This window comes from Colossoma macropomum, unplaced genomic scaffold (genome assembly GCF_904425465.1).
Source record: "Colossoma macropomum unplaced genomic scaffold, Colossoma_macropomum, whole genome shotgun sequence".
Classification (NCBI taxonomy): Eukaryota; Metazoa; Chordata; class Actinopteri; order Characiformes; family Serrasalmidae; genus Colossoma; species Colossoma macropomum.
This window is the reverse complement of record NW_023494799.1, coordinates 9,434,599-9,461,505: the sequence shown is the minus strand read 5'-3', so window position 1 is coordinate 9,461,505 and position 26,907 is coordinate 9,434,599. Positions and strand designations below refer to the sequence as shown.

The 26,907-nt window shown below is 39.0% G+C and overlaps 1 protein-coding gene across 1 annotated transcript in view; it reads left to right on the top strand.

Annotated features, from left to right (window-relative positions):
- The first annotated feature begins 1,033 nt into the window (after positions 1-1,033).
- Positions 1,034-26,907, top strand: part of polrmt (polymerase (RNA) mitochondrial (DNA directed)) — an 88,616-nt gene continuing 62,742 nt past the window's right edge. Inside the window, exons 1-6 of the mRNA XM_036586469.1 lie at positions 1,034-1,244; positions 3,365-3,460; positions 3,814-4,616; positions 6,290-6,423; positions 15,385-15,571; positions 24,162-24,311. Of these exons, the coding sequence (XP_036442362.1) occupies positions 1,103-1,244; positions 3,365-3,460; positions 3,814-4,616; positions 6,290-6,423; positions 15,385-15,571; positions 24,162-24,311 (1,512 nt within the window). The 5' untranslated portion in view covers positions 1,034-1,102. The remainder of the gene's footprint in view (positions 1,245-3,364; positions 3,461-3,813; positions 4,617-6,289; positions 6,424-15,384; positions 15,572-24,161; positions 24,312-26,907) is intronic.

The window sequence follows — 26,907 nt, the reverse complement described above, 5'->3', positions numbered from 1 at the left end:
CTGGATACATCCTTGAACTTCAATTTTGACAACTATGACAAGAATAAAGTGACACACCTTTGAGCTGAGCTGAAGTGAGACAAATGCCTGTATTTTTGAGATTAATAACTCTCCATAAAGCAATAGCGAAACTTGTTTTACCCAGTTTACACACTTCCGTTTCTTGTGAAAAAGTGTCTATTCTGAGCCAGTTTTTGAGGAATGTGGACTCTTCCTATTTCTCCTGTTATATCAAAAAAATGACTGCAAAATGCCAGAGGGCGCCCGCGAGAGAGTCCTCAGTGAATGGGGGCGAATGAGCTAAATGGCTAAAAACGAAAAGTTAAATTAGTTTCTAATCGCTTGCCTAGAACTTTCTTTTAATTTTAGAAAGTAGAAGTTGGTATTTCACCAAAAAGCAAAGAAAATGTACCTGTATGTCTCCTTTGTTCTACAGCAAATGGGGTTTGGGCAGCAGGATGCTAGCTAGCATTACTGCTACTGAGTGCTGATTTGTTGGTGAGTGGAGCAGCTCATTGGCGTTGTTAAAATGTTTTATGCTGTTCTTTGTTCATAAAATGTATGTTTTTTTTTATATATATTTAAAATGTTTAAGCATTTATGAACTATGATTTTCAAGTGCTCAAATGCTCCATATTAACTAATTCAATTTGGACTTAAATACGTTTATTTCTCCTCTCTACAATTTCTCTGGTCTATTCTCTTCTGTGCAAATTCTCTGCTATAACTAGCCACAGAGATGTTGACCTCTCCGTTCTTTTACAGAAACAAATGTATATTGAGGAATACTGACCCCTACAGGCAGCTTATGGGACTGGCTAGCCTCTCTTTTTTGCTAACATCTAGAATTATAAAATACATAAAGAGCATAAAGGGGCTCTGAAGTCCAGTTTATCTGTATATAAAAGTAACAAGATGCTACCAACCGACATTTCTTACAACGACACACTTCATATAACCGTAACTCGATATATCTGTGATCCACTAGCAACCCTACACTTCAACTGTCGCCAGTCGAAGTCGACTAGTCAAGTCTGAGGTGCAATGGCCGCCTACTGAGAGAGAGAATGCGGTTGTTGTTGAACTTTAACGGTCTGGCAAAATGTCTCTTTTAAGACTCTGTACCTTTCCGAAATGTCTGGCCGGTAGACTCGTGTCCGAGAGAAACGTCCGCCACCTACTGAATGTCGAGCATTGTCTTCTCTGCCTCAGGAACAGGAGTAATTACGAAAGAGGAATACGAGGTAACGTTAACTTCTAGCTTGTGGAGACTCAGCAGCGTCGCCTCATGTTGTCCTTCACAACGGGCAATGACGAGCTGTTAATAAAACTTATAACGATTAATGCAGCACAAAATAACTCAGAATAGTCTTCAAATGACACAGTGCCCTGTTTAGTTGTTATGGCTGGGCGCGTTGGTCTGCTAACTTGCTGCTGTTTACATCTCTGATAGGTTACATGGTTCAGATATCTGGGAAAACAAAACGGTAACCTAGCTAACCTATATTTGTATCAGTATGGTAACTTAGCTATTTACTATATACAGTTTTATTCACGATGTTGAGGTTCTGTCTTATTCGAAGTCCCCGTTCCACCTTAAACGATGCAGCGCTGACGTTCTGGCGCCTCTTTCGCCAGAATGTAACTCCTGCACCATTTAAGGTGGAACGGAAAATTAGAGAAAGAAGCTAACATGAACTTCGTCTTTTATTCAACGCATTTATTACTCAGTGAGATAGTCCTAATGTGAGGTGTAGGTCTGTTAGGACATAAATATGAGGTAAACTTTGTGCCCCAAAGTGTCCAGACCCACCTTTTAATTAGTGAACTTGGGTAGATGCAGCCATTGCTGACACAGGCGTTAAGTTGCGCACAGATAGCTTGTATAATCCCCGTAGAAAAGCGTTGTAAGTAGAATCACCAGCCCACAATGTCACCATGTCAAGCATTAGCTAAGTATCAGCTAGAGGGGTATAAAGCCCCTCAGTATTGGGCTGTGGAGCAGTGAAACTGCATTCTGTGGAGTGATGGAGCTCCATCCAATATGGGATGAGATGGAGAAATCCAGAACTTAAACATCCAACGTCAGTACCTGACCTCACTAATGCTCTTCTCTTTGAATGCAATCAAATCCTCCCAGCAATCTAACAACATGTGTAGTGTAAAGCCTTCCCAGAGGAGTAGAGGCTGTTACTGCAGCAAATGAGGCCAAATTCTCTGTACTCTTGATTTTTGAAGAAACGTTTGATGAGCAGGTGTTTAACTTTTAAAGATGTATGTGTTGATTTTCTACTATCCCCCCCATAGTGAAGCCTCTGTCCATGGTCTCATCAAAGAAAGCGGCTTGTAGGGGTGGGTCATACGACAATGTTTTATCATTATCGTGATTAATTATGTCACCGTACGGTTTTCTGAACATATTGTGGATATCGCAGGTATTTAAAGATCACTGACTACATATTTTATAACAGAGTGAGCAGAATTAGGCTTGTTTATTTGAATTTAGTGGAGTGCAGTTTGTAAAACAGTGAATAAAAATAATTATAGTTGTTGGTTTATTATTATTATTATTATTAGTAGTAGTAGTAGTAGTAGTATGTATGTATGTTTTTTACATGTGGCACTACAGGTTATGTGTTCTCTGTTCAAAATCCCAGAAAAATTTAATTTTATGATGCATATCGCATATCGTGAAAATGTCTTGAAGTATTGTGATATTATATTTTTGCCAACTTGCCCACCCCTAGCTGCTTGGGTTCCATTCAGTAGACGACATGGGTTTGGTTCCTGTGTTCATCCAGAAAGAGAGAGAAGTGGACACAGATGCAGGTTCACAGATGGCTAAATCTCTCTCAAATTTGAGAAATTTAAAAAATAATAATAATATGAAGTGTAGACATTAGATGCCATGCCATTTTATGGCTGACTGCATGTGTCTTGGCTATTAAAAGTTTTATGTTCCTAATAAAATAAATAAATAAATAAATAAATAAAGTATGTTCAGTAAATAAGCATGAATTGCAAGTGTTTATTAATGAAAGTTTCAAGCAAATCCCTCAGTATATAAATATCCCGCATGTTCTGATTTTCAGACAGTGCAGAGAATTCAGAAATTTTAGGACAGACCACCCTTTTTATATTTCCACAATTGCCTATTTATGTGGCCCCAATTTAGAAAATTGGTAAACATATCCTCTTAACACTTTCATTTGCTATTCTTACACCAGAAACTATTTCGCAGTGATGAGTTAGATAAAGCTTCATTTAGTGCATTGAATATAAAGAGTGGAACAATCCTGATATAAAAAGTTTTTCCAACTTTTGGTCATCCTTAGTTTCCTTACATTCTCTTTGTTTTTCTCAGACAACCCATGGACATCACATAGAAGACAGTACTCCGCTATCCCAAAGAAAGATGATGGAAACAAACGAATGTGGGAACAGTCGCATTTATTAGATGGTATTATTCTCAGCCTTCTTGGTCTTATATTAAATCGAATGTTCAGATTGTTTATTTATAGCATAAGATATACACACATTTATTACTACATAATGAAGGTGTGTAGTTCTATCCATGGAATTCATGTGTACCTTGTAAGTGCACTTTGGTTTTATTTTGGAGGCTTTTGCTTGATATTCATATTTTCTCTTGCTTCTTAAGCCCAAGTAAAGGAGCAATGATTGGCATCAGCCAGTTTTGCTCGTCAAATTTAATATTAATGCATTACAAGTATTTTCATTATTTAGGCCTTTTTGGGATATAGTGCTGTTGTTGTGCGTCTTTCAAACAACTTTGTCTTTTTTTATTTATAGTTCTTGAAGCTCGGATGCAACAGTTACAGTCCGATGTCCTTTTTGAAGTGAAACATTCAAAGGTGGAATTTCTCAAAATGCCGCAGAGAGAAAAAGGACCTTCACTCAGCAAGAGTCAGAAGACGCGACCGGGAGAGAAGACAGAACTTCCAAAAGCTGGACAGTCCAGTAAAACAGGAGCTACTACGGACAATCCATCCTCCAAAACTCACACAAGCCGCTGGTTTGAGAAGCTTAAGCGTGAGAAGTGGAATAGCACTTTAAAACAATCACCTCTTCAGCAGAACGTCTCTGACAAAGCAGCGAAAAGCAGCAAGGGAAAAAGCAACAAAAAGCAGCAAGCAGCGAAAAGCAGCAAGGGCAGCATGATGCTTCCAGGCTCATCTATGAAGTCCATTTCAGCAGCCAAAAGGAGCAAAACAGTAACCAAACAAGAGCATGCAAAACCAGCAGCCTCCCCTGTGTCTCACTCTAAGCCAAAAGTCTCTGAAAGTCCTACCAGTGAAGCCACTCCTGTCCCTCAAGAACTTTCTAGGGATGTGGAGTTGACTGAGGTTGAAGAGCTCGAGCAGATGATCAAACAGTGGAGCTCAACTGGGACCGAGAAGGTTATAGAAGTTAAGGAGGTGAATCGTGATGCTGATACCCAGCTGAACGTGTGCTGCCACTTGGAGGCGTGTGTGTTTACGGGGGATGTGGAGCGAGCCCAGCGCTACCTGCTCTTCCACCATCAAAACCTCTCCAAACGCAAGACGCTCACTGTCAACTCCTACAACATCATGATGAGAATGTGGGCCAAGAAGGTGAGTCTGTGCCTTTGAGAATGCACTTAGAATTCATGGTATGCTGCTTTTAGCAGTAGCCTGCCTCAGATTGGACGCTCTGATTATTTCTGATATTAAAATACCTGCATTTCTGAAACAGTATTATTACATCTGCATTGTTGTACGTTAAAAACAAAAACAGTTAGCTTAAAAGGTGGTCCGTACCTGATTATTCAGTTAATATTGTAATTTTTCTTTGTGTTTTAGGTGTATGTGTTTTAAAGAATGATAACTTTGGGTCACACAAACTTGAATCTATCATCTTTTTGGTTAAAATATTTAGCCTACATACATAGCTCTGCTTAGATGTCACCATTTATTTAACACAGGACACAATATCAGCTGTTAGTCGAAAACTTGTGAATTTAAACTGAAGGACAGTACACAACTTATTTCTATTTTCCAGACTACATATTTCTAATTAAAGAAATTGATGATACTGTCAAACACTTGGCCTGGGCGATAGGGCAGTGTAGTCGGATCTTGTCAATGATTGACAAGTAGTCCGATGGCTATGCCTGAAGGGCAATAAAAAACTATAGAGGGCTAATTTACCTTTGAACAGCTTTGAACACCAACATTAAATAATATTTACATGTTTTTTTCACTTTCACAGTGAAAAAAAAAAAAAGGTTTGTTATGGGTCCTTAAAAGAGCCGTTAGGCTACAAAAGAGTACATTCCCCACTGTCTCTGCTGCAGGTCTCTCAGAGTGTGATAAGTGTATCAGTTAAATTACGAAAACTGTGGAAATATAACGCAGTGTGATTTTCCAAAGGCATCTACTGCTGATTTACAGTGGGCATCCGCTATCAGAAAGGAAGGCACCATTTATTTTTTAAATATATAAAGCATGTGGGGTTTATAGAGTGTTGAAGGTCCTCCAGTAAGCTGTGCTATTAGCACAAAAGTTGCCATGAATCTACACCAGAAGAAGCTCATAAGCGCACATCTGCAAAAAACAACTAAAACAACAGGTTAAGTAGTTTTCAATAGATGTTGTGTTACTCCGTGTTATATTATTTATATTTTATATATATATTTTGATTTTTTTTTTTTTAAGATTTGTTTTTTTAAGATTATTTTTTTTTGTTTTAAACAGCTGTTGATTTATAACCTTCTAGAACTCATAGATTTACAGAAAGTAGGCCTAGGCTGTAGCAGACCATCTGTAGTGGTTGAAAGGTGGGGCAGATGGGGGTTCGATATGATTGATAATTACAAATTCTTAATGTGCTAATTATTTTTTGATATCGCCCAGGCCTATAGCTGTACTGATACTAATGATAATACAAACAGTGATAATACTGTAATTATTACTGCTTCTAATATTAGTAATAGTAATAGCAACATTAAGTTCCAGTGAAATGTCTTGGGCGAAATAATGTATAATCTGGTCTAATAAAGTTTACTTTTGTGTTTTTATGGTTTAGTGAATTAGCTGCTTGCTAATCCCACCAGTATGTATTGGTTAATTTACTGGTCTGGCTTTGGCCACACCCATTTTGCAAGGCAACACAAACTACAGTTTTCTAGTGCGACTGTGGCTTTACTAATAATTACAAACTAAGACCAAATTCTGGATATCTGTATTTGAATAGCCCAACCTGACTGTAGTTATGTGTGTAACCTTGCTTCTTGTCTGTGTTATAGGGATCTCTTCATCACATACGTCAGTTGTTCTTTCTAGTGGAGGAAGCAGGACTGAAGCCCAGCGTGGCCTCCTACTGCGCTGCCCTGGAGTGCATGGGCCGTAACCCAGAAAGCTCTTCACGGGTCATTAGCAGGTAAACATAATCAAACTTACTCACTAAACTGCTGTTTTTTGCTGTGTTGCATTTTTATTTATTTATTAATGACACTAGATAAGAGTTTAGTTTGTTTCTGAATATTATCCTCAGTAAGAGTTCTTTCTGTGATCTGCTTTTGATACAGATTAAGCAGTAACAGTGGTATTATAGTGACTGATGAATCACACATCAAAGCCTATTCTAATTCTTAGGATCAAGCACAGTTTAGCCCAGAAGGTTCTTTTAAGCATGCAGAGGTAGACTGTTTTGTAGTAATAAAGCTGGGTTTGTAAATGTTTTATCACAATATGATTTAACAACAAAAGTCAATATATAAAAAAAGGCTAGATTATGAATTGTCTATTCTGTTCAGAAGTTTGAAATCACTGTTCAAATGTGTTTGTTTGATGTTTTCAACAATATAAAACAAAATTGAGTTAGATATTTAAAATGAGCTCAATATGCTAGACCTGTGCAACTTTCAAGTAATTAGTAGAAAACTGTAACGAAAAACAAACACCAAAATTCTAAAACGTATAAATACCTTTTAAAGTAAAGCATCTGCTGTATCACCCAACTGTGCTTGAACTTTAGGTCATGAACTGACGGGCGGACATTCTCCTTCAGGATTTTCTGATAGAGAGCAGAATTCATGGTTCCATCAATTATGACAGGTCATCCAGGTCCTGTTTTCTAGAAGCAAAGCAGCCTCAGACCGTAACAATACCACCACCATGTTTGACTGTTGGTATGATGTTCTAACGGTGAAATGCGGTGGTAGCTTTACGCCAGATGTGATGGGACCCATGTCTTCCAAAAAGTTCCACCTTTGACTCGTCAGTCTATAGAATATTATCCCGCAAGTCTTTGGGGTTATGCCTGTTTTATCTTTGGTTAATACTAAAAATAGTTTGATGATCTGAAACATTCAAATGTGAAAAATATGCATAACAGGAGAAAGTGGGAATGGGATAAATACTTTTTCACAGCACTGTGTAATTTTCAGTAAATAGTAATTTAATAAAGTATTTTACTTGATAGATTAAATAACATATGTAGTTGATAAAAGTTCAATCACATTGTAATAGTATTGTATTAATAAGTGATTCCTAACTTCTGAATGGTATATAAAATATTTATGAAGGTTTTGTAGTGCTGGTTCTGGCCTCTGGGGGTCAGTGTTTCTCTGTACAGAGTTCTAGAATGTTGGAAAGAACTGTAGTCTGGACCAAAATAAAACTGATGTCCCTCCACATTAAATCGATCTGTTGGAACTAAAAATCACACTGACTTGGCGTTTAAGCATCTTTCTGCCATTGGTTGATGTGCTAGCACATTTATCCAAGAGCTGATCCACTCGGATGCAAGTGCCAAACATATTATCCTGAGTGAGCTCTCACAATGCCCAAAAATAGAAATGCCAATTGTTGTTATGGATCGGAGGAGTGTTGGCTTTGGCTCAGGTTTGGGCTGTGGTTTATTTTATACTCTGCAGCCCAAGCAAAGGTAGTCACAAAATTCCCACACCACTATTGCATTAAGAGAGGATTTTCCTGGACAGAATAAGGTTCTGCTAAAGCCATTACTCTTAGCTCGCATTACCCAGGGTGGCACAATATACATCAAACTTCTTATGGCTGGCCTTATGCAGTGAAACTTCCATGCAACTTTAGTTGCTTGAAACCTGCGTAAAACTAAATTGCGCTTGAGTTGCATAATATAAAGCCCCCTGCAACTCACTCAAAACTTAGCTGCAACAGTTGCACCCTGTGTACACAATGTATACAAGTTATATTGAAGAATGACAAAGACCTGACTTCACCTAATTCAACTTTGTGGAACAAGATTTGTGAAACACATCAGTGATCATATCAAACAATTTTATTTTAAACTGTTGGTGTTACTGAATAATGCAAAAGGATGTGAAGCACAAGATGGTTTATTTGACGTTGAAATGCTGTCTGAGCATCTGAGCCATGACAACAAACAAACACCAGCAAACTAACGCTACCAGCTGTTTACACAGCTGCTTGTGCCACCATTTATTCTCCTTTATCCTGCCAGCATTGTAGTAACAGCAGCTAAATTAATTTTCTCTTCCTTTAAAGCCCCTAATTTTAGACAGAGTTCAGCTACCTCTGGGATCCAAATCCAGATGTAACCCTCGATGAACGCTGCTTTAAAAACCGTAATGGCTTTTTAACAGTAAAACTTTTTTAACGCTAAACGTTCAAAACTTGATGTACACACAGCAGATTTAAAAGTTAAATATTTAGTAAAGAAACATATAGAAACAGATGGATAGATACAGAAAAGCAATGACAGCTAGTTGAAAACTATATGAAAGCTATAAAAATGCTGCAAGAAGAAAACTAACACCACACAGATGACTTTATATAGTGAGAATAATGGTGTACTAGCTAAAATGTGCTGCTAGTTTTAGTAGCGTAATGGAATGTACAGCATGAACTTTGTTTTTTGAATTACTTTGTGTTTTTGTCTATGTGATGTACTTTTGTCCATTGTGTAACAGTGTCAGAAACAACATCAAGTAAGCGTGTCTAAGGGCAGTCATTCACTCAGTGTGATTTGAGGGATGTGCGTAATGATTTTAACCTGCATGTCTGTTGCTAAATGGTGGTCATAACTTTTCATCACATGTTAATTATATTAGCCTGTAATAGTTAAGAAGCAAAGTCTTGACTGTTTAAATTGTGTGTGAATTGTGTGTAGTCTGTGATTTTTTTTTTTTGCAAAGTATAGGATCTGGTTTTATCTTTCATGCCATAGTGAACCTGTGTCAACACTCTGAGAAGCTTCAGACATATGGGCTCATTTCTTTAGACCCTTAAAATGAAACAACCTGTAGGTGAGTCCAAAGTTCCCAGTGTGCCATACAGAGCTACGCACTGTTGTGTGAGGGGAGAGGAATTAGTGAAATGAGCACTGCATATGCAGGTGGTGTTGTCGACCCCACTGTGTTGACAACAGGTAAACTTTTTATTCACTCTAACACCAGGTGCACATCCCAGGGAAGGCTGGGCATTTGGACAAAAAGACAAAATGACAAATGAACAGATGAGCAAACAGACGACAGACGTGCAGACAGACTGATGAGCTAGCTTGATAGCTCACTTGTGCATTCTTGGTTAGCTTTCGCTTGGTTGTTAGCTTTCACTTGTTAAGTTTCTCTGAGTTTGATGGAGAGAGCACATTTTTTATGGGTAGGACAAGTGACATTAACCTTGTGATTGGTGAAGGTGAAGGGGAGAAAATCTTGTGGAATACATCTGATGTAGGAAAGTTATTCGTAGGGTAAACTGTGCACATGTATATTTTCTATCCATACGAGTAGGGTTAACCTAATTAGAAAGAAATCATGGTTTCAATTGGCCTTTAAGATTAATAGCTGAGTAATAAGCGAACAGTTGAAGGGGTTAGAATTACAAAGTAATATTTCATGGAGGGAAGAATTGCTGCTTGTGGTTACTTTAGGGATTGTTGTCCTGGAACGGTTTGTAAGTAAGATCAGCTTGTGTGTGGTAGCTTGTCTTTGTCAACAGACCACCTGATGGCATAGTGTGCAGTAGATGTTGAAGGTGACTGCTAGCGTTCAGGCCTGGGTGGAGGGAAGCTGGTTTGCCGATCAATCGCTGTAAGGCAATAGCTATGACATTGTTCTCCTGCGGCTCCATTCCTATTCCAAACAATCTCTCTCTCTCTATGTACTCACTTCCCAGACTTTTTTCCCCTCTTTTCATCTCCAACTGTCTCTCTCCCCTCCCTCCCCTACTTTCCCATTTTTTTTGCTTTTCATACTCCTCCTTGCTTCACATTCTGCACTGCCAGTCTGCTATCCGTCATGTGTCATCCTCTCCGTTCATCGCGGCCACACAAAGACAACACCTCCCAGTCTCCTCTGTGCGTCACAGCAGATGGAGACAGTGTGTGTCAGTCATTTTCCAAACAAAGATGACACATTTAATGCTCCAGAGACATTGGGGCAGGGACTTGTAGTAGCTCTTCAAGGTTTTAGTTACCGGGTGCTGCTCTATTTTAGGCATTCTGCCTCATTTAACCCAGTCAACTCTCAGCTTTTTGTAAGGGCAGAAAGATATATTGTTTGTTACAGCATTGGACTTTGCTGAACTGATCTTGAAGAATGCTGCAATATGCAGATATGCTTTCTAACCAGTCGCAGTGCTTTTTGTGTAGTGAGGACCTTGACATATCACAAAAACTCACTTAGCATCAGTTTAAGAAAAAAAAATTGTTGATTTGTTGACTCACAGCAAGATATCAGACAAAACGGGTTCACTTTCTGGAAGTTAAGCAGGCTAATCTAAGCAGCGACAGACACCACAGCATTGGACAGTAAAGTTAATGTGACATTCATATTTCTGTTGTTTATCGCTAGATAATTACACTTAACCGTATTCCAAGTGGCCAAATTAAAGAAGGGCAATATAACGCAACTTTTACTGAACTGAGCTTTATGTTGTTTATTTGACAAAGACTAAGCTTTAACTTTGCACGCTAGGATTCTGTTTGCTCCCATGTGATTGCTAAGAGAAATGATTAAAATTGTCTGTGATAATTAACAGATGCCTCAGTCAGAGATTAGATTGAAAATACAGGCATGTTCCTTTAATCTTAAGGCTTATTATCCAGTAACTACTATGAATCCAATATATAGGGTGAGAATCTAATATGTTTGAGTAAAGAATGGGAGTCTTGTCCTGGTGACAGGTCTAGGTTAAAGTGGCTAAATAAAAGTATTTCCTCACAGTGATTAAGCTTCAAGAAGAAAAATGGAGCTTTCCAAGGTTCCCAACTTAATTTGAATGATATCATCCTCCTGTATGAAAGCCGCAGAAGTCAGCAGTGTGAATCTTACTGAGTCACTGGCAGACAGGTCGGAAGATGGAGGAATGCCCTTCTTTTTCGGTGCCCCTCCCTGTCTCTGTATATCAGTCTGTTCCAGTGAGGCGCACAAGAGGGCGCTGTGAAGCCACCATCTGTCTGGTCCAGCAGAAGCCTGTTGCTCTGGAAACACAGCAACACATTGCTGACAGACATGCCTCACAGTGCTTCAGCTTTTTTGACTCTCAGTACTAAATCAGTACTAAACCTTGCAGTGAAATAACGGATTAAGTCTTCGTCCTGAAAATCGATTCAATTTAGATTTTAATCGCAAAAATGTGACTAGAGGAACTGTTTATGTTGAAGTTTAATAGATACAGACAATAAACTTTTTTGTTTGAAAGTAGCTGAGATTTTTTATTTTTAAATTTTCTTCTCAATTTAGTCCTGGCCAGTTGCATCCACTAGCTAGGTCTGCTCATCATACATTGCTAACAGGCTATATATTTGCATTACAGGTCCATTTATGTCCTCCAAGGTTCAAGGAACTCAAGGGTACTCAGTGGTCATGCAAGGTCTAATTACCTTAAAGTACCTTATGGTAATGGTTCTGTGGGGAAAAAAACAAAAAAATTACACTTCCCCAGATGCGGCAAATCAGCCACGACATGTTTGGTGTCCGAATGTAGCTTCTTTACTTTAGTGTATGAGCTACATTTATTTATAATAAACACTAAAAGTCAATAGTCACCTAAATCTTTTCCATTAATACATCCCCAAGACCTTTCTCAAACCACATCCAGCTACCATACTGTAGGACACAATGTGATTTAATGTGAAATGAACAAAACTTCACTGTGTTGCTGAACACTATGGGCAGCAATTGTAGACAACAGGTGTTGTCCCAAATTCCAACTTACCTGAGTGTGACTCCCCTTTGTGTGCAAATACACCAAGCAAGCGTACGAACACTAGACTACTTTTGCGATTTCGGTTCTTTCTATTTATACACATGTATCTTCAGTTTGATTATTTGAGATTAACACTTATTTGTAAATAGAAATAACAGAAAATCACAAATGTAATCATGCCTGCATGTGTGCATATCTGCAGTGTTCAGCTTGACACTGAGATGTTCGTTCATTTTATAGCTCGGTAAGTTGTGGTGTTCTCCAAACAACATCATCAAATCTGCATGACCTTAATGAAGATCTGGCTGCAGTTTTGGGGGCGTATTAACTTCTAGTGTTTGTTAGCAATGTTAGGCTCATAGCTCCACGTTTAAACTAAAGTAGCAAAATTTGGACAGCAAACATGTCTTTCCTGATCGACAGCATCTGGGCTAAGTGGAAAATTGTGTATATTTGATTTTTTTTCACTAAACTATTCCTTCAAATATGTAAAAAAAGTTGCATTATTTGTCTTTGTACAAGGTCCACATTTATACCATTTTATAGCCAACTTAAGCTACAGTTACACTATTTGTAAGCTCTGAAATAGAGAGTGTAGAGTCAACATTGCATTTTGTCAGAGCAGTTAAAAAGTTAATAGAATAAAATACAGCAACAAAAATGCTGTCTGTGCATTTCTGTTACTGAAACATTTTCTACAATTCTGTAAACTTTTTTGTTTTAATGAAAAATGTTTTGATTTATGATTGACAAAATGGAATGTTCATGTTCTTATTTTAATAACATAACCATAATTTAAGTGTAACGTCCCTCAAAGCAAAACGATTTTAAAATCTGACTCGGTTAAAAGTCCGAAATGTGTTTTGTAATCTTACTTTGGACAAGTTTGGTAGAACGTTCCATATACACATTTATCAACTGTGTTCATAAAGTCTGCTTTTGTCAATTTTGTTGTCGTTTTACCTTAGTAATTAACGCTTTGTGCACTAAGCCTCTATAAATGTCAGTTGTCATGAAGATTTATGTAGTTGTGAAGCCGTCTGAACACTTCCCTTCAGTATAGTGTTACTGAATTGTTCCGTTCATTCAGGATTATTAAGACCAATTCAAATCCATTCTAACATTCCACAGTCAATGCTGCTTTCAGATCAATGCACTGCAATGCATCAGCCCTTTTTTATGCCGCTAGAGTGAAGCAATAGGACTATCCCCTCCACCCACAGCTTGAGCGGTTTTCCTGAGTAAGACATAAGATGTATCTTGAAAATGACTTGATTCTCCAGTCTTCTCTATTGTCATCTGTGAGTGGACTGTGAATACACTTGACGGAATCCCTTGTGCTCCTTATCAGTATTCTGCCTGCGGTCAGAACGCAGCGTTACTTCTCCGCATTGAGCGGTCCAGAGCCTTCAGGTGCTTTTCATTTGAATAACATCACTCCTGTGTTTTTCCTTGGCCATATGGCTGAGGCCTATCTGATGTTCAACGTGAGTGAATGTTCCGTCCTGTACTCTCGGTGTCAAAGTGAATATTTGATATTTTGTCCCCACGAGCCCCACAGTCAGTGCTGCCAAGCCAGGTTGCCTGACCTTGAGAGTTTTCTCATTAAGGAGGTTTTTGCATTCAAGACATCAAGCTTTCGAAGGAACGCGTGAGCAAGAGTTCCGAGGCTGTCGCAAAGAATCATGAAGAGCGTTGAAATCCACCCTGTTCCTTTCATGCTGCTGTTGCTGCTGCTAGGCTAAATCTGCTAAGCTGGAGGTCAGAGGAGGAAAGGGTGGTGCACACGCTTATGAAATGTTTATGGTTCAGTTTCGCTCGCTGTCCCTCAAGGCCGTACCAGTGTGAGCTTAAGAACATTTCAAGCAAGCTTGCTAAGGCTACTCTTGGTACTTTAAGGAGTTCAGACAAGGTCCAGCTTGGCTGGCTGTTAAGCTCAGTTCACACTCCAACATGACAAGACAAAGGAGTTTCAGAACATTGCTGCTGTAAACAACAGTTTTCAGGAATGCCAGGACTGAAACCAAGTGTTAACACAAACAATAGTTGAAATGATGGTTTCATGTAACAAGAATTCCACCAATATCATATCAATATCTGCACCAATACTGGCTCTTAAACACAGTGTTGTATCAGCAGTAAAGAACGCCCCTACCATGAGGCTGTTTCTGCTAGATAACACGACATGCAAACAGTGCAAAATATGTTAATGTTAGCCCCTCACCTGAATGCCTGAGCCAGGCTTCATTCAGTAAACCCTCACATCCTGCTTTGTAGTCAGTTGCAGAGTTAATGTTAGTCTGGGTTGTTGTGAAAGGAATGAACAGGGATAAATATAAGGAACAGCCGTTCTCTTGTGGTAATGATAGCCTTTAGCTGAGGGTTATCCTTTAGTGTAGCAGTACGCAAGCCATCTGGGAGTCAGTCAGCGGCATGCTTTATCAGGCAGTGCTGTGGTCAGGGGCCTGTTGCACCCATCAAGCTGAGAATTCTGGTGGTAGTGACGTGAAAGATTTACTAAACGTATAATATTTAATAAACTCTGAGTGGGAGGAATGCGTGTACAAGACAAACCATAGATATGTATGTGTGTGTATGTGTGTGTGTGTATATATATATATATATATATATATATATATATATATATATATATATATATATATATATATATATATATATATATATATATCTATATATCCAATGTGGCTTAGCCATTCAGATTTTAGAACCACGCCTATTTCTGAGTGACATCCTATAACTTAACAAGTCCAACCACCAAGAAATAACAATCTAAATCATTGTGGCTGGCTATCGTTCAAATTTTTTTTGCAACCGATATCAGTCCCAAAACTTTGAAACTGATTGTTGAATGATAACAATGACTGAATGACAAATATTTAAATATTTTCTGAGCATATTGTGTATATTGTCACACATCCCAGCTCTGCCCATCTCTGCTCCACATTAATTTGATCTGTACCTTAAAACTATTGAAATTAAATAGCCTAGTTCTTAGTTCACACCGATCAAACTGCCATTCAAAACGTTCTAAAACTGTATAAACTGGATTTTAGACATAGCGTTTTGCCATTTCTTGTTTTCTTCCAGCTAGAGAACTCTACAAGCTGGAGCATTCGCTTCTCAGCAGAACCTCTGTTCACCTTCCCTCTTTGTGCCTGTCCAGGTGTCTGCAGCAGATGGAGGAGGACGGCCTGAGTGTGGATGATGTGTTTAGGCAGTGCGTGTTCAGACAGGATGAAAGAGACATGGTGCTGAAGGCTGTTCGTACAGTACGGCCTGACTATGAGCCATCCGAGACTGCCGAAAACCCTCTGTGCTCCCTGCCTCTGGTCAAGGACTACTACACACAGGTACCTGAGAACTAAATCTGTTTGTTTATTGCGATACCAGCAAACTTGTTTTGTGTCCTCAGCACAAGACACAATTAAAACTATACCAAAAAAACACGAACCAAAGAACAGAAAACAGTCACGCAGTAAGACACTAAGAAAGTACATAAAACAGCTGTTATAGACAGACAATGTAAAATATATTATAAAAAATAAAAGCACTGGAAGGTGTTGGAGTAAAGGGCAAAGGAACTGAGGATTTGAATGGTCTTTTATTAGGTGTCAAGAAATCAACAGGTTTTTGCCTCTGAAAGCTCAACGTTTTTTCTCACAAGAAAGAAATCTCTCCTAAGAATTGGTGCTGCGGGATTGGTGCTGACAGATATTGTCATGAAACTACATTTAAGCCCAGTGATCTAGATAACACTCTTAGATTGCGTTTGTATCTATAGATCGGTTCACATGGCCATAAAGCAGAGAATGATACATGGTTGCATCTGAGTTCTGGTTTGTTTGGGGTTCTGACATATTTGCCACAGAACCAAAATATGTAACCAGAAGCCATATGCAGAAGAAGTTGCTGATTGGGCAGATTTTATGATGTACATTTGGCAATCTTTCAAAGCAATGCTTTGCTTTTCTAGCAGCGGTGTCAACCACTAAAAGAGCCATATTAAAAAATGTCCAGGGCCAGCTGTGTTTTCTTCCTTTGTACTTAACATTTTGCCATGACCTAAACTGGCTATTGTTTATTCAAAATATGCCAAAACTGCAACAGCAGAATTAGCACTGAATACTTATTCTAAAGTAATTCTAAGTAAATTGTTTTAGGTAGATAGACACCAGGCATCTTTTCTTTTTGTGTAACCACTCACCCACAGATTGTTGTTGGGTGAAGGGGGTCGGAGCGCATATTATGTTGCAATGTAAGATGAGGACTATAGTGCATCTCAAGGTGAAACAGGCTAATAATAATAGAAAATTAAAATAATTTCGTGGGCCAAATAGAATTGTGCCACGGACCTGACTCGGCCCATTGGCCTTGTGTTTGACCTATGGCTTTTAAAATAATAACCCATGACAGGCAGTGGGTTACTGTAGTCTCCCATCTGTTATATTAACATTAGACATATTTTCAGAGACTTTGTTTTTTGCTTTTTTGGAAAAATGTATCAATTTGAGACGCCTCTGTTTTGTATTGAACCAAATTATGAATTTTGTGAATTTGTTACACTCCTACAAAGATTTTTTTCAGATTTACCACTATTTTATTATTATCAACATTACATATATACAAACAGAAGACACATGTAGGTTCACTGGTTGTTTTGGATAGTAAATAAACTCACTGTTTTTGTGTTGTAAACATCATGACCCCTGATTCCCCTTTAAAAGTTAAAAATCTTTTTGCCCCTAGTGATCAATTTAATCCCTTCTGTTCTGTTTTGCAGGATTTTTCATTATAGAAATGGTCGTGAAACTACTTTTAAGCGTAATGGTCTGAATACCCAGCCATCGAGATGAGACCATCTGCTGTCTCTTTTTCATTTGGATTTTACTGTGACCATAAAGTTTTTATAACATGCTGAAACGCTCTGCGCTAATATTCTGCATTTAATTGCTCATCAGTGCACAGGTGCTACAGGGCAGTGCAAATCAGCCGCACAGTTTAGTTTGATCATTCAGACTCCTCTCTAATACGGAGCAGTGGAAGTCAGATGAGTCAGGAGGCATATGTTTATTTTATGGCAGTGGTCCTGGGTAAGCAGACCAGCCATATGAAAGTGCCTAAACAGGGATTGGCCTCAGCCTGGGCTTTTATGAATGAGCACTCCCAACACTGATATGCAGGCTATTTTTAACCACAGGAGATGCTGCTCTCAGGCCGTGGTGCCCTGCTTTTCCTTCTCAATGATTCATTACCTGGGGTCCACCTAAGCCCATTTATAGTCCACAGCACCACATGCCGCGTTCCTATTGGTGTAGGAGCTGACAGCGGGACAAATTTACCACTAGTAGCAAGCGTGTCTGAGAGAACTCCGTCTGCAGAATGATACATTTTTGTCCTGAAAAATAGAAGAACTGGAGCGTGAGGAGGTTCTGCTTGTGAAAGCTAGTTTTCTATGTAAGAAGGTTGAGTTAGTGGTCAAAGAATTCAGAAAGTTTACCCAGAGTCTATGAGAATATGCGCAGTGGAGCCACAATAATGCACTACACTAGTTTTTACAAACCGCTGAATGTCTGAAATAGTGCTAAATGATACTGGGGGAGTCACATGTGGATATTTTAGGTAGGGAATGCATGATGATAACACAATCATATCAGCGTCAGCCGGTAATTGCTTAAAAAATGATTGGGACCTACAGGTGTTGTTACATCTGACTGATCTAACATTATCCTGAACGATACAGGTAGCCAGTGCAGCTCTTTTAAAACAGGAGTGATATGATCTCACTAGGATGCGCGCTGCTGCATTTTGTACGAGTTGTCATAAGAAGTCCAGTAAGAAGAGCATTACAGAAGTCTGCTTGTAACAAACGGATGAACAAGTTTCTCTGCGTCGCTCTGAGAGAGAAAAGGCCGAACTTTAGCAACATTTCTCAAATGATAAAAAGCTACTTTAGTGACTGTGTTTACATGCGGGATAAAACAGAGCTCAGAGTCTAAGATCACACCTAGGTTTCATACTTCAGGTTTGGTGTATTAAGCTAAAGAACCAAGTTCCTCATAAATCATTTTTCTCTGAGTTTCTGTACCAACAATCGATATTTTAGTTTTTTCATGATTTAATTGTAGAAAATTTTGTGACATCCACTAAGAAATATCTGACACACAGTTGATTAGTCTGTCTACAGAGTCTTGATCTTCAGAACAAATAGAAATGTATAGCTGGGTGCCGTCAGCATAGCTATGAACATTTATACTATGCTTCCTAACGACGTCACCTAGAGGTAGCATGTACAAAGAGAAAAGCAAAGGCCCTAAGTCTGAACCTTGAGGGACTCCACAAGAAATGGCAAATCTTTTTGATGAATGATTTACAAGTGAAACCTTGACCTGCCTATTACTTAAATATGATTTAAACCATTCTAAAACTGTGCCCGAGAGGCCGACCCGGCGTTCAAGGCTCTGGATTAAAATCTTGTGGTCAACAATATCAAAAGCTGCACTAAGATCTAATAAAACCAAAATAGGAGGATTTTGTGCATCAGCGCTGAGCCTGAGGTCATTCATAACGCGAATCAGTGCTGTCTCTGTACTATGGTTAGAACGAAAACCTGACTGAAACTTCCACAGCTGGGTGAGGGAGAAGGAGGTCTTAGCTGTGGGGCAAGGCCCCTCTCTGCCTGGGGGGCCCTGGAACCATAGTGTAGAGCTACACAGGCAGCTAGCCAGCCCAGGAAACCTCATAGGCCACGAAAGTCGGTAGCATTCTCCACTGTTGCAGGCAGCCTCATAGCTGCAATGCAGCGTCACTCAAGCACCCAGGCCAGGCAGCCAGACGCTGTGATGTCATGTCACTTAGGCACACAGCCCAAGCAGCCTCGTAGCTGCTCTGCGATGCTGTAAATGCAGCAAAAATACCCCTGGCCCTAGCAGCCACCTAGCTACTGTAAAGTGGCCGACCAAGGCAGCCACATAGTTGCGATCTTGCATCAAACAAACGGACACTCCAGGCAGCTCTGTAGCTGCGATATAGCGTTGTTCGAATGGCCAGCTCAAGAAGAGTCTTATCCACTCTTGGCCGCTATATCTGTGGGTTAAATGTCCAAGTGGAAAAATATTTGACCAGTGGGGAAACATTAAAACATATACACAAACAATACAACAAATAAACTGATGTAAAGCAGCGGCTATGTTGTGACAGTGTACTTAGATCGAACAAACACTAACACGCCTGCATTGCACAGTCTTAGTCAGAAACTGTGATCAGAAAAAATGATTCTTTCTGTGTTTTGTGGGATACTGTGAATCAGTATTACATAACTCAGTAACTCAGGCTCATCACAGCTTGTTCTGTTTGTTTAATGTTTCACTTCACACATTACACATAGTCAGAGAGAGAGAAAGCAAGTGAGCAATTGAGCAAGGGAGAGAGAGAATTTGTAGGAATGTCTCAGCTGCCGTTTGCACGCTTGCTGCAGATATACACTTAACCACACTTCCATACTGACCTCCCACTGGACAGCCATAATGCATCTGCCTTTCTCACGCAATGTTGGGTTAAACATCCAAGGCTGTGGTTTCAAGTGCACATGGGTGTAGATTCTCTCCATCTGGGAAATATGGGCAGAGATGTTTCTGTGCTCCAAAATCTAGGCTGCAGCCAAGAATGGTGGGTCCTCAGTAGCACTGTCTATGAAGACTCCTTGTTTTTATTAAACAGTGGTTACACAGCTTGGATGCAAGGGCCAACAAAAAAAAAACAACCCATCAATAGCACTGTAGCATCACGTTTTAGAGCCCCTTCCCAGCTACAGCAGTAAATCAGTGAAATAAGCTATAGGGCTGAGGTCACGCTTAAATGTTTAAAGTCAACCTGAAATCAAAATGGACTTTTTTATCCTGTTCTTGGTGATTTTAAGCCCAATCCATTGTGTCATATCACTAAAAAAGAAAAATGTATTTATTTCACCATAATGAAGTATAGTGACTTTTGATGCCTCTAAACACTGACCAACGTCTGGTTGTGTCACTGTGTTCTTGCGGCTGGGAATAATTCCACTAACCAATAGCATCTTAGTTTGTTTTCTAACATATTATGCAGTGCTGTGCAGCTGAGAGGCTGTGAGGCACACATTAGGTAGTTACACTCATACACAGATTTATTTTAACAATAACCTGACTTCTTTTGAGTATTTTTTGTCTACTACAAAAAAATACAGATAAAATCTGTTTATTTTTATTTTTTATCTTTGGCTTTTCTGCAAAACGGATGGATTCTTCTGACTGTTAGTGTCAAGAGACACTCCCTGTTAGCATAGCTGTAACATAACACTGTGAATCCAATAAGATGCAGTTTAGAAATTGTAGGCTAATTAGAATGTATCTGCATGCATGCATATATATATATATATATATATATATAAATTGCCAAAAGTATTCACTCACCCATCCAAATCATTGAATTCAGGCGTTCCTATTCAGTTCCATGGCCACAGTTGTATAAAACCAAGCACCTAGGCATGCAGACTGCTTCTGCAAACATTTGTGAAAGAATGGGTCGCTCTCAGGAGCTCAGTGAATTCCAGCTTGGTACTGTGATAGGATGCCATCTGTCCAGTCCTGAAATTTCTTCTCTACTAAATATTCCACAGTCAACTGTCAGTGGTATTATAACGAAGTGGAAGCGATTGGGAACGACAGCAACTCAGCCACGAAGGGGCTAAGGGGCCGAGCCCCTTCATGGCGCATAGTGCGCAGAGGTTGCCAACTTTCTGCAGAGTCAATCGCTACAGACCTCCAAACTTCATGTGGCCTTCAGCTTAGCTAAAGAACAGTGTGTAAAGAGCTTCATGGAGTGGGTTTCCATGGCCGAGCAGCTGCACCCAAGCCTCACATCACCAAGCGCAATGCAAAGCGTTGAATGCAGGATGGGCCAGTTTGGTGTGGAAGAACGTGACTGGCCTGCACAGAGTCCTGACCTCAACCCGATAGAACACCTTTGGGATGAATTAGAGCGGAGACCGTGAGCCAGGCCTTCTTGTCCAACATCAGTGTCTGATCTCACAAATGCACTTCTGGAAGAATGGTCAAACATTCCCATAAACACACTCCTAAACCTTGTGGAAAGCCTTCCCAGAAGAGCTGAAGCTGTCATAGCTGCAAAGGGTGGGCCGACATCATATTAAACCCCATGGATTAAGAATGTGATGTCACTCAAGTTCATATGCGTGTGAAGGCAGACGAGCGAATACTTTTGGCAATATAGTGTGTGTGTGTGTGTATATATATGTGTATATATATGTATATGTGTGTGTATATATATATTTCACAAATGGCAATTACCAGTCATACACAGTAACTAAAGCAATGTTTAACTGAAACTTTTGCAGTTTGTTTCATTTTTGACCATATTGAATGATACTGGCTGAGACTGTTAGTAACTGGATTTTGAAATCGATTTTTATAAAATTTAAATATAGTTGTATATAAGAAAAAATATAAAAATAAATGTCAGTATAAATGAAAATGTTGTCATATTGGTCGAGTCCTACTTCTAGTCTCGGGGCTGATTTATCTTCCTCATAATCTTTTTGCTTACTCTGGCCACCATCCACATCACTGCCTTTAGGCCAGTTTTTTCCCCCTCAGAGAATGTTAGACCAAACTGTGTTTAGCCCTGCTTTTGTTCTGTAGGTACTGTTTAATGATTACTACCAGATGTCCTTACGGCTCTGTATAATAATAATAAACCACAGCACGCCTAAGCCCAGAGCTCATTTTATGGCTTCCTCGGCTCCACTGAGCAAGTTGCTGCTGTGATATATGGCGTATTTACAGTCTGTACTCTTTGTACAGCCTTCCATTTGGCCGTCTGCCAGGCCACTGGCGCGTGCTGAAAGCAAGACCCTGACGAGCCCCCTGAAAACGCTTATTTCACTTTAATTGGACACAAGTGAAGTTATGGGATGTATTCGGCACGTTAACTGACCATTAATCAAAGCTACGGGCTGATGTTTGCATGATGTCATAGATTTTTTAGTTGTTGGGAATTTGACCTTCAGCAAATCAGATTGTGACAGGAAATGTGGTTGCTGCTGAATCTGACATTAAACAGCACATGTGGCATAGCAGTTCAGAGTCAATCATACTGCCAATTCTTTGTTAAAGGGCCAATATCATGCATTTTTCTTGCATTTTATTTTCTCTGATTTTATGTGGGTTTATGTACTAAAAAGTCATAATTCATTTTTACATGACCTCTATTTATTTCTTAGAATTAAACTGTTTTTTAGAATTGAGCTGATCTTTGTTACTGTACCTTTAAGACTGATGTAGATCATGTATGACCCCTTTTCTGATTGGCTGCCCTGTGCTGTGCCTCATTCAATAAGCAGTATAGGCTGAAACACTTCTTATAACTTCAGCATGGATACATGGGGCTAAACTGCTGTGGGCTAAATAGCTAGTGATACGGAAATGTGCTGTTCTGTGATGGTGAATTCAAAATGGGCTTTTTTTTTCAGCTTTATCTACAGATTTGGACTTGATGCACTGGGGAGTGAGGGGTACCTTTTGAAACTTTGACTGTTTACGTACTAAACTTGATTTAAAAAAGGTGCAAACATTTGTTTCTCCGTGATATGGGCCCTTTAAGAGATCAATTTACGTGAACATTACTTTTCACAAATTATCACTGTGACCTGAGCAGAACTCTTCCCTTGTCAACAGGCTGCCACTGTTTTACCAACTGTTTCAATCCTAACACACACACACACACACACACACACGCACACACACACACTTGATAAAACACACTATTGCTGACAGCAAATTATTAAAGCAGTGCATGCTGTTTAGTTTGGATGTCAGTATTTGCTGGCAATAAACAATTAACCAGCATGCTTTGTGATGTTTTAATAGGCTGAAGAACCCAAATAGGCTAAACAAGCTTCTTTCCTCTAAAACATCTGTTTAGCCAGTTGTACATAGTTGCTGTAATAAGGAAACTCTCACTGCCTTTTCAGTTAGTATTTTTTACACTATCTAAAACCACCAGTTCTATTGTTCCATAACAAAAATCCAAAAATCTTCTCATCAATAAAATAAAATCTCATTATGTTAACAAATTTGTTTTTAAGAATGTTAAGAATGTTTTTCCATTTCCTTTAAATGTGCCATATCAGAGTTAGAAGGTTTCTGTATGGCACAAATGCTATTTTGCTGTCTAAAGAGTAAACCCCAACATAAAACCAAGAAGAAGCATGATTCCCGTTGACAGGAATAGTTTCCATAAGGAAATTTGGTCAAAATGGCAGTGGTTGTTAGCTGAATATTTTGGCTGTAAAAAAAGCTTAAGATTAAACAGGCCTACAACGAAGTGTCAGAGTTTAAGACTTTTGTCAAATCTAAGGCTTTATAAATAATTTTAATGATAATGAAAATGAGTTTAGAGCAGACGGTTTGAACAGCAGATCCACAGGGGAAATATCAGCCACATGGAGCCATTTCACAGTTTTTCTGAGTGACAGTGGACAAGAGTTCATGCCAAGTCTTAGGAGTGGATACAACCCCCAAAAACTTCTCCAACACCTGAGATACCACTTGAAAACACAATATCCTGATACATACACAGACACGAGAAGCAGAAAGGAAAGCTCTCGCTAGCATATTAACACCATTATATTTACAAATTATAACTAAAAATAATGGAATTTAGTGCCTTGGACGACCGACCATTTTCTGTTGTTGAGGAAGTTGCATTATGTTGGTGCACACATTCATTTTTCTTTCTGTTTTCAGCCAAGATTTCATTCCATTTTTTTCATTTCTGTGCATCACTGGATTCAAAGTTATGAGGGTGATGACTGGAAATCAGGGCTAATGTACAACTAAAGCACTATTCCTTCCTTAACATCTTCTTGACCTCTAGTCTTGTGCATTTCAGAGAGAAGAGGTCAGATATCCTAAACTGGACTTCAGTCTGGCAGACCTGCAGGACCGCTTCAAGCATCAGCTTACTCTGGAGCAGGCCAACACCATCACTATAGACTCTGTGGAAGCCATGAAGCCCGTCACGGAAAACATAATCAGAATGGTACGTGGTTTAAAGTAATCAAGTTCACAGTTTCCCCTTTATTTTAAATGTAGTTGATTAACTAAAACATATTTGGTGTTTGAACTTTGTTTCTTTAGTTTCACATTGGAGCTATGAGGCTAATGTAGCTAACAAGTAATAGAAATTAGTATTGTGCAGACTATATGAATAAATCCTTACACGCTTAATCTTAAAAAGACTACATTAACCGATTTCTGACACAGTATGATTGGTTATCTAGAAAAATGAACAAACTTGCGGACATAATTCAGGCTGCTACTCAGTTTTTAGCTATGCAAAATGAGAGCTACGGTGGCCCCAAAGAGTATTTGGACAGTATTTGTGCCATACTTAAAATAGCAAGTGGTATTTATTATAAACAGAGCATTCCAAGACTGCAATTTTTCATTTTGGCAAAGAATGTTTTCATAAAGTGTCTGCTTAAGATTTTTATTTCTTTGCAGGCTTCTGCAGATTTGTATGTAGAATGTCTTTGTACACTTCTGAGATCATGATCCCATCAGTGAACACAAGCTCACAGACACCATTGTCAGAAAAACAGTTCCAGGCTTTGACATTTCCACCTCTGTATTTTACGTAGAGCCTTAGTACAGTCTGGTTGGAATTCTGTTTGGAATTTTTCTCTAAGCTTTCTCAGCACAAACTATCTGCCATCAGTTTGATGATGTTTTCTTTTTTCTCTGAAACAAATATAACTTTGTTAAACATTTTATGAAGGAACCTAAAGAACTTCATTAAGGTTTACCAACCAAAACTTTTTGGGACCACACTGTTAGAAATAAAGGTTCTGTGCAGGTACATTTTTCGTGCATCAAGGTATAAACAATGTAAATGTTCCTTCAAAGGTACAACAGTGGCTTTAAGGCCAAATTGTGAACCTTAAATAAGTTTTTCCCCATGGAAGAGTGTATATTTGGACCTTTTTATAATTTAACGTATTACAACAGAACAATAAAATAAAAAGCCTGGAGACGAGACGGGGGGTGTGGAGTCAATACAACTCAGACAATATAATATCAGTGGATTATGGTACAATTATGTTCCCTGACTAAACATACTGAGTTGGACCCTTGAGGGAACCACCCCAGTGACAAGAGGGGCACTGCCCCAGAGACAGTTTCAGGCCTTTTTTCTGAGAGTGCACTGTATATCTGTTAATGTTTGAACTAACGTGGAATCGAAGAGTAGACTCCAAGCATTTTAACTCTGAGTTGTTTACCAACTCTTTTGGAGTCAACTCCCCATCACTGCTGCCAAGATAATCTGTGATTTTCAAGGGTATCCCATTGTCCAAAATCGTTACAGTGCACTGGAACTTCATCACGTCACGTCTCCAGCTCAGCCTTCGTAAAGTTTAAAATGGAGGACGGATGCTTCTCACTTGCCTCCCCTCCTCAAAAAAGTATTGCTTATTTTTCACACTTATGAATAAAAAAAACTACCGACAGAAAAGGTTTTGTTCTAGTAACATACTTGTCACTATCATATGTCTACTCACTGAGTTGTTCACAGCAACCTGTTAGCTAATTAGCTAACCAGTTGCACATGTCTCTGATTTAACTTCACTAACATGCTTTGATAAGTGTTTGCTACTAACTACCTAACAAAATATTCTATACCATGTTGTATTTCACAAGGATTGCACTTTATTTGTTTATTTCATGCACAAAATATGACATTAAAGTAGGCTAACCTGCTAACAGGCTAATAGCTTACAGCTCAGAGGCTAGCTAATTAGGCTCCTTCAGAAATATTCAGTTACAAGAGTTAAGTTTAAATCTTTACTGAAAGGGTCACTCTTAAACCGCAACGTACAAAGAAAAATGTTAACTGAATGTCTGGTCAGTCTTCAGCTAACTGTTTTAGCTACATGAATTGCTTAGGTAAACCACCATTTGCATGGTGCTAACATATCACAGGACAATCCTATAGCTAGCAATGCTAGCAGCGTTAATTGAATGAAAAAAGGCTTGGTAGCTTTAATTATTGCTATGTGTGACTGACACACGACTGTATTTGGGTCTCAGTGTGAACAAAATGAAAACTTTTATGAAATGGCTGGAATATCCCATCCTAAAAACAACAGTGTGGCTAAGCAGAACAGTGGGTGAGTGCCCAGTCAATATTGTTGGTATTAACATAAGAGCACAGTATTCCATACACTTCAGTATTCCGTAGACTTGCAACTTTTCCTATTTGAGTAATAAAAAAACACTTTCTTGTCATTTGTCAGGGATACATCTGAGACATTGTCATATATCCTTGTTTCCATCAAAACAGTTGGCAAGACCATCTAAGCTCAGTTTGGACATTAAATCTGTGTAAATAGTGACCGTCCCTCAGCGCGACCCAAAAATGGCTAGTGGGGAAGCACAGGGATGTGAAGGTGTGAAGGAATGTGAGTGGGGAAAACTTACACAGCCAGTTAAAATGCATTTTAGCACATTTAAACATCTTATTTAACACTCCAACGAATATTAAACAATGGATCATCACCCTGAAACACAGTATGTTTAATACTGAGCTGTTAATCTTAAGTTTACACCGTCAGCTAAGTTACCTTAGCAGACTCCCT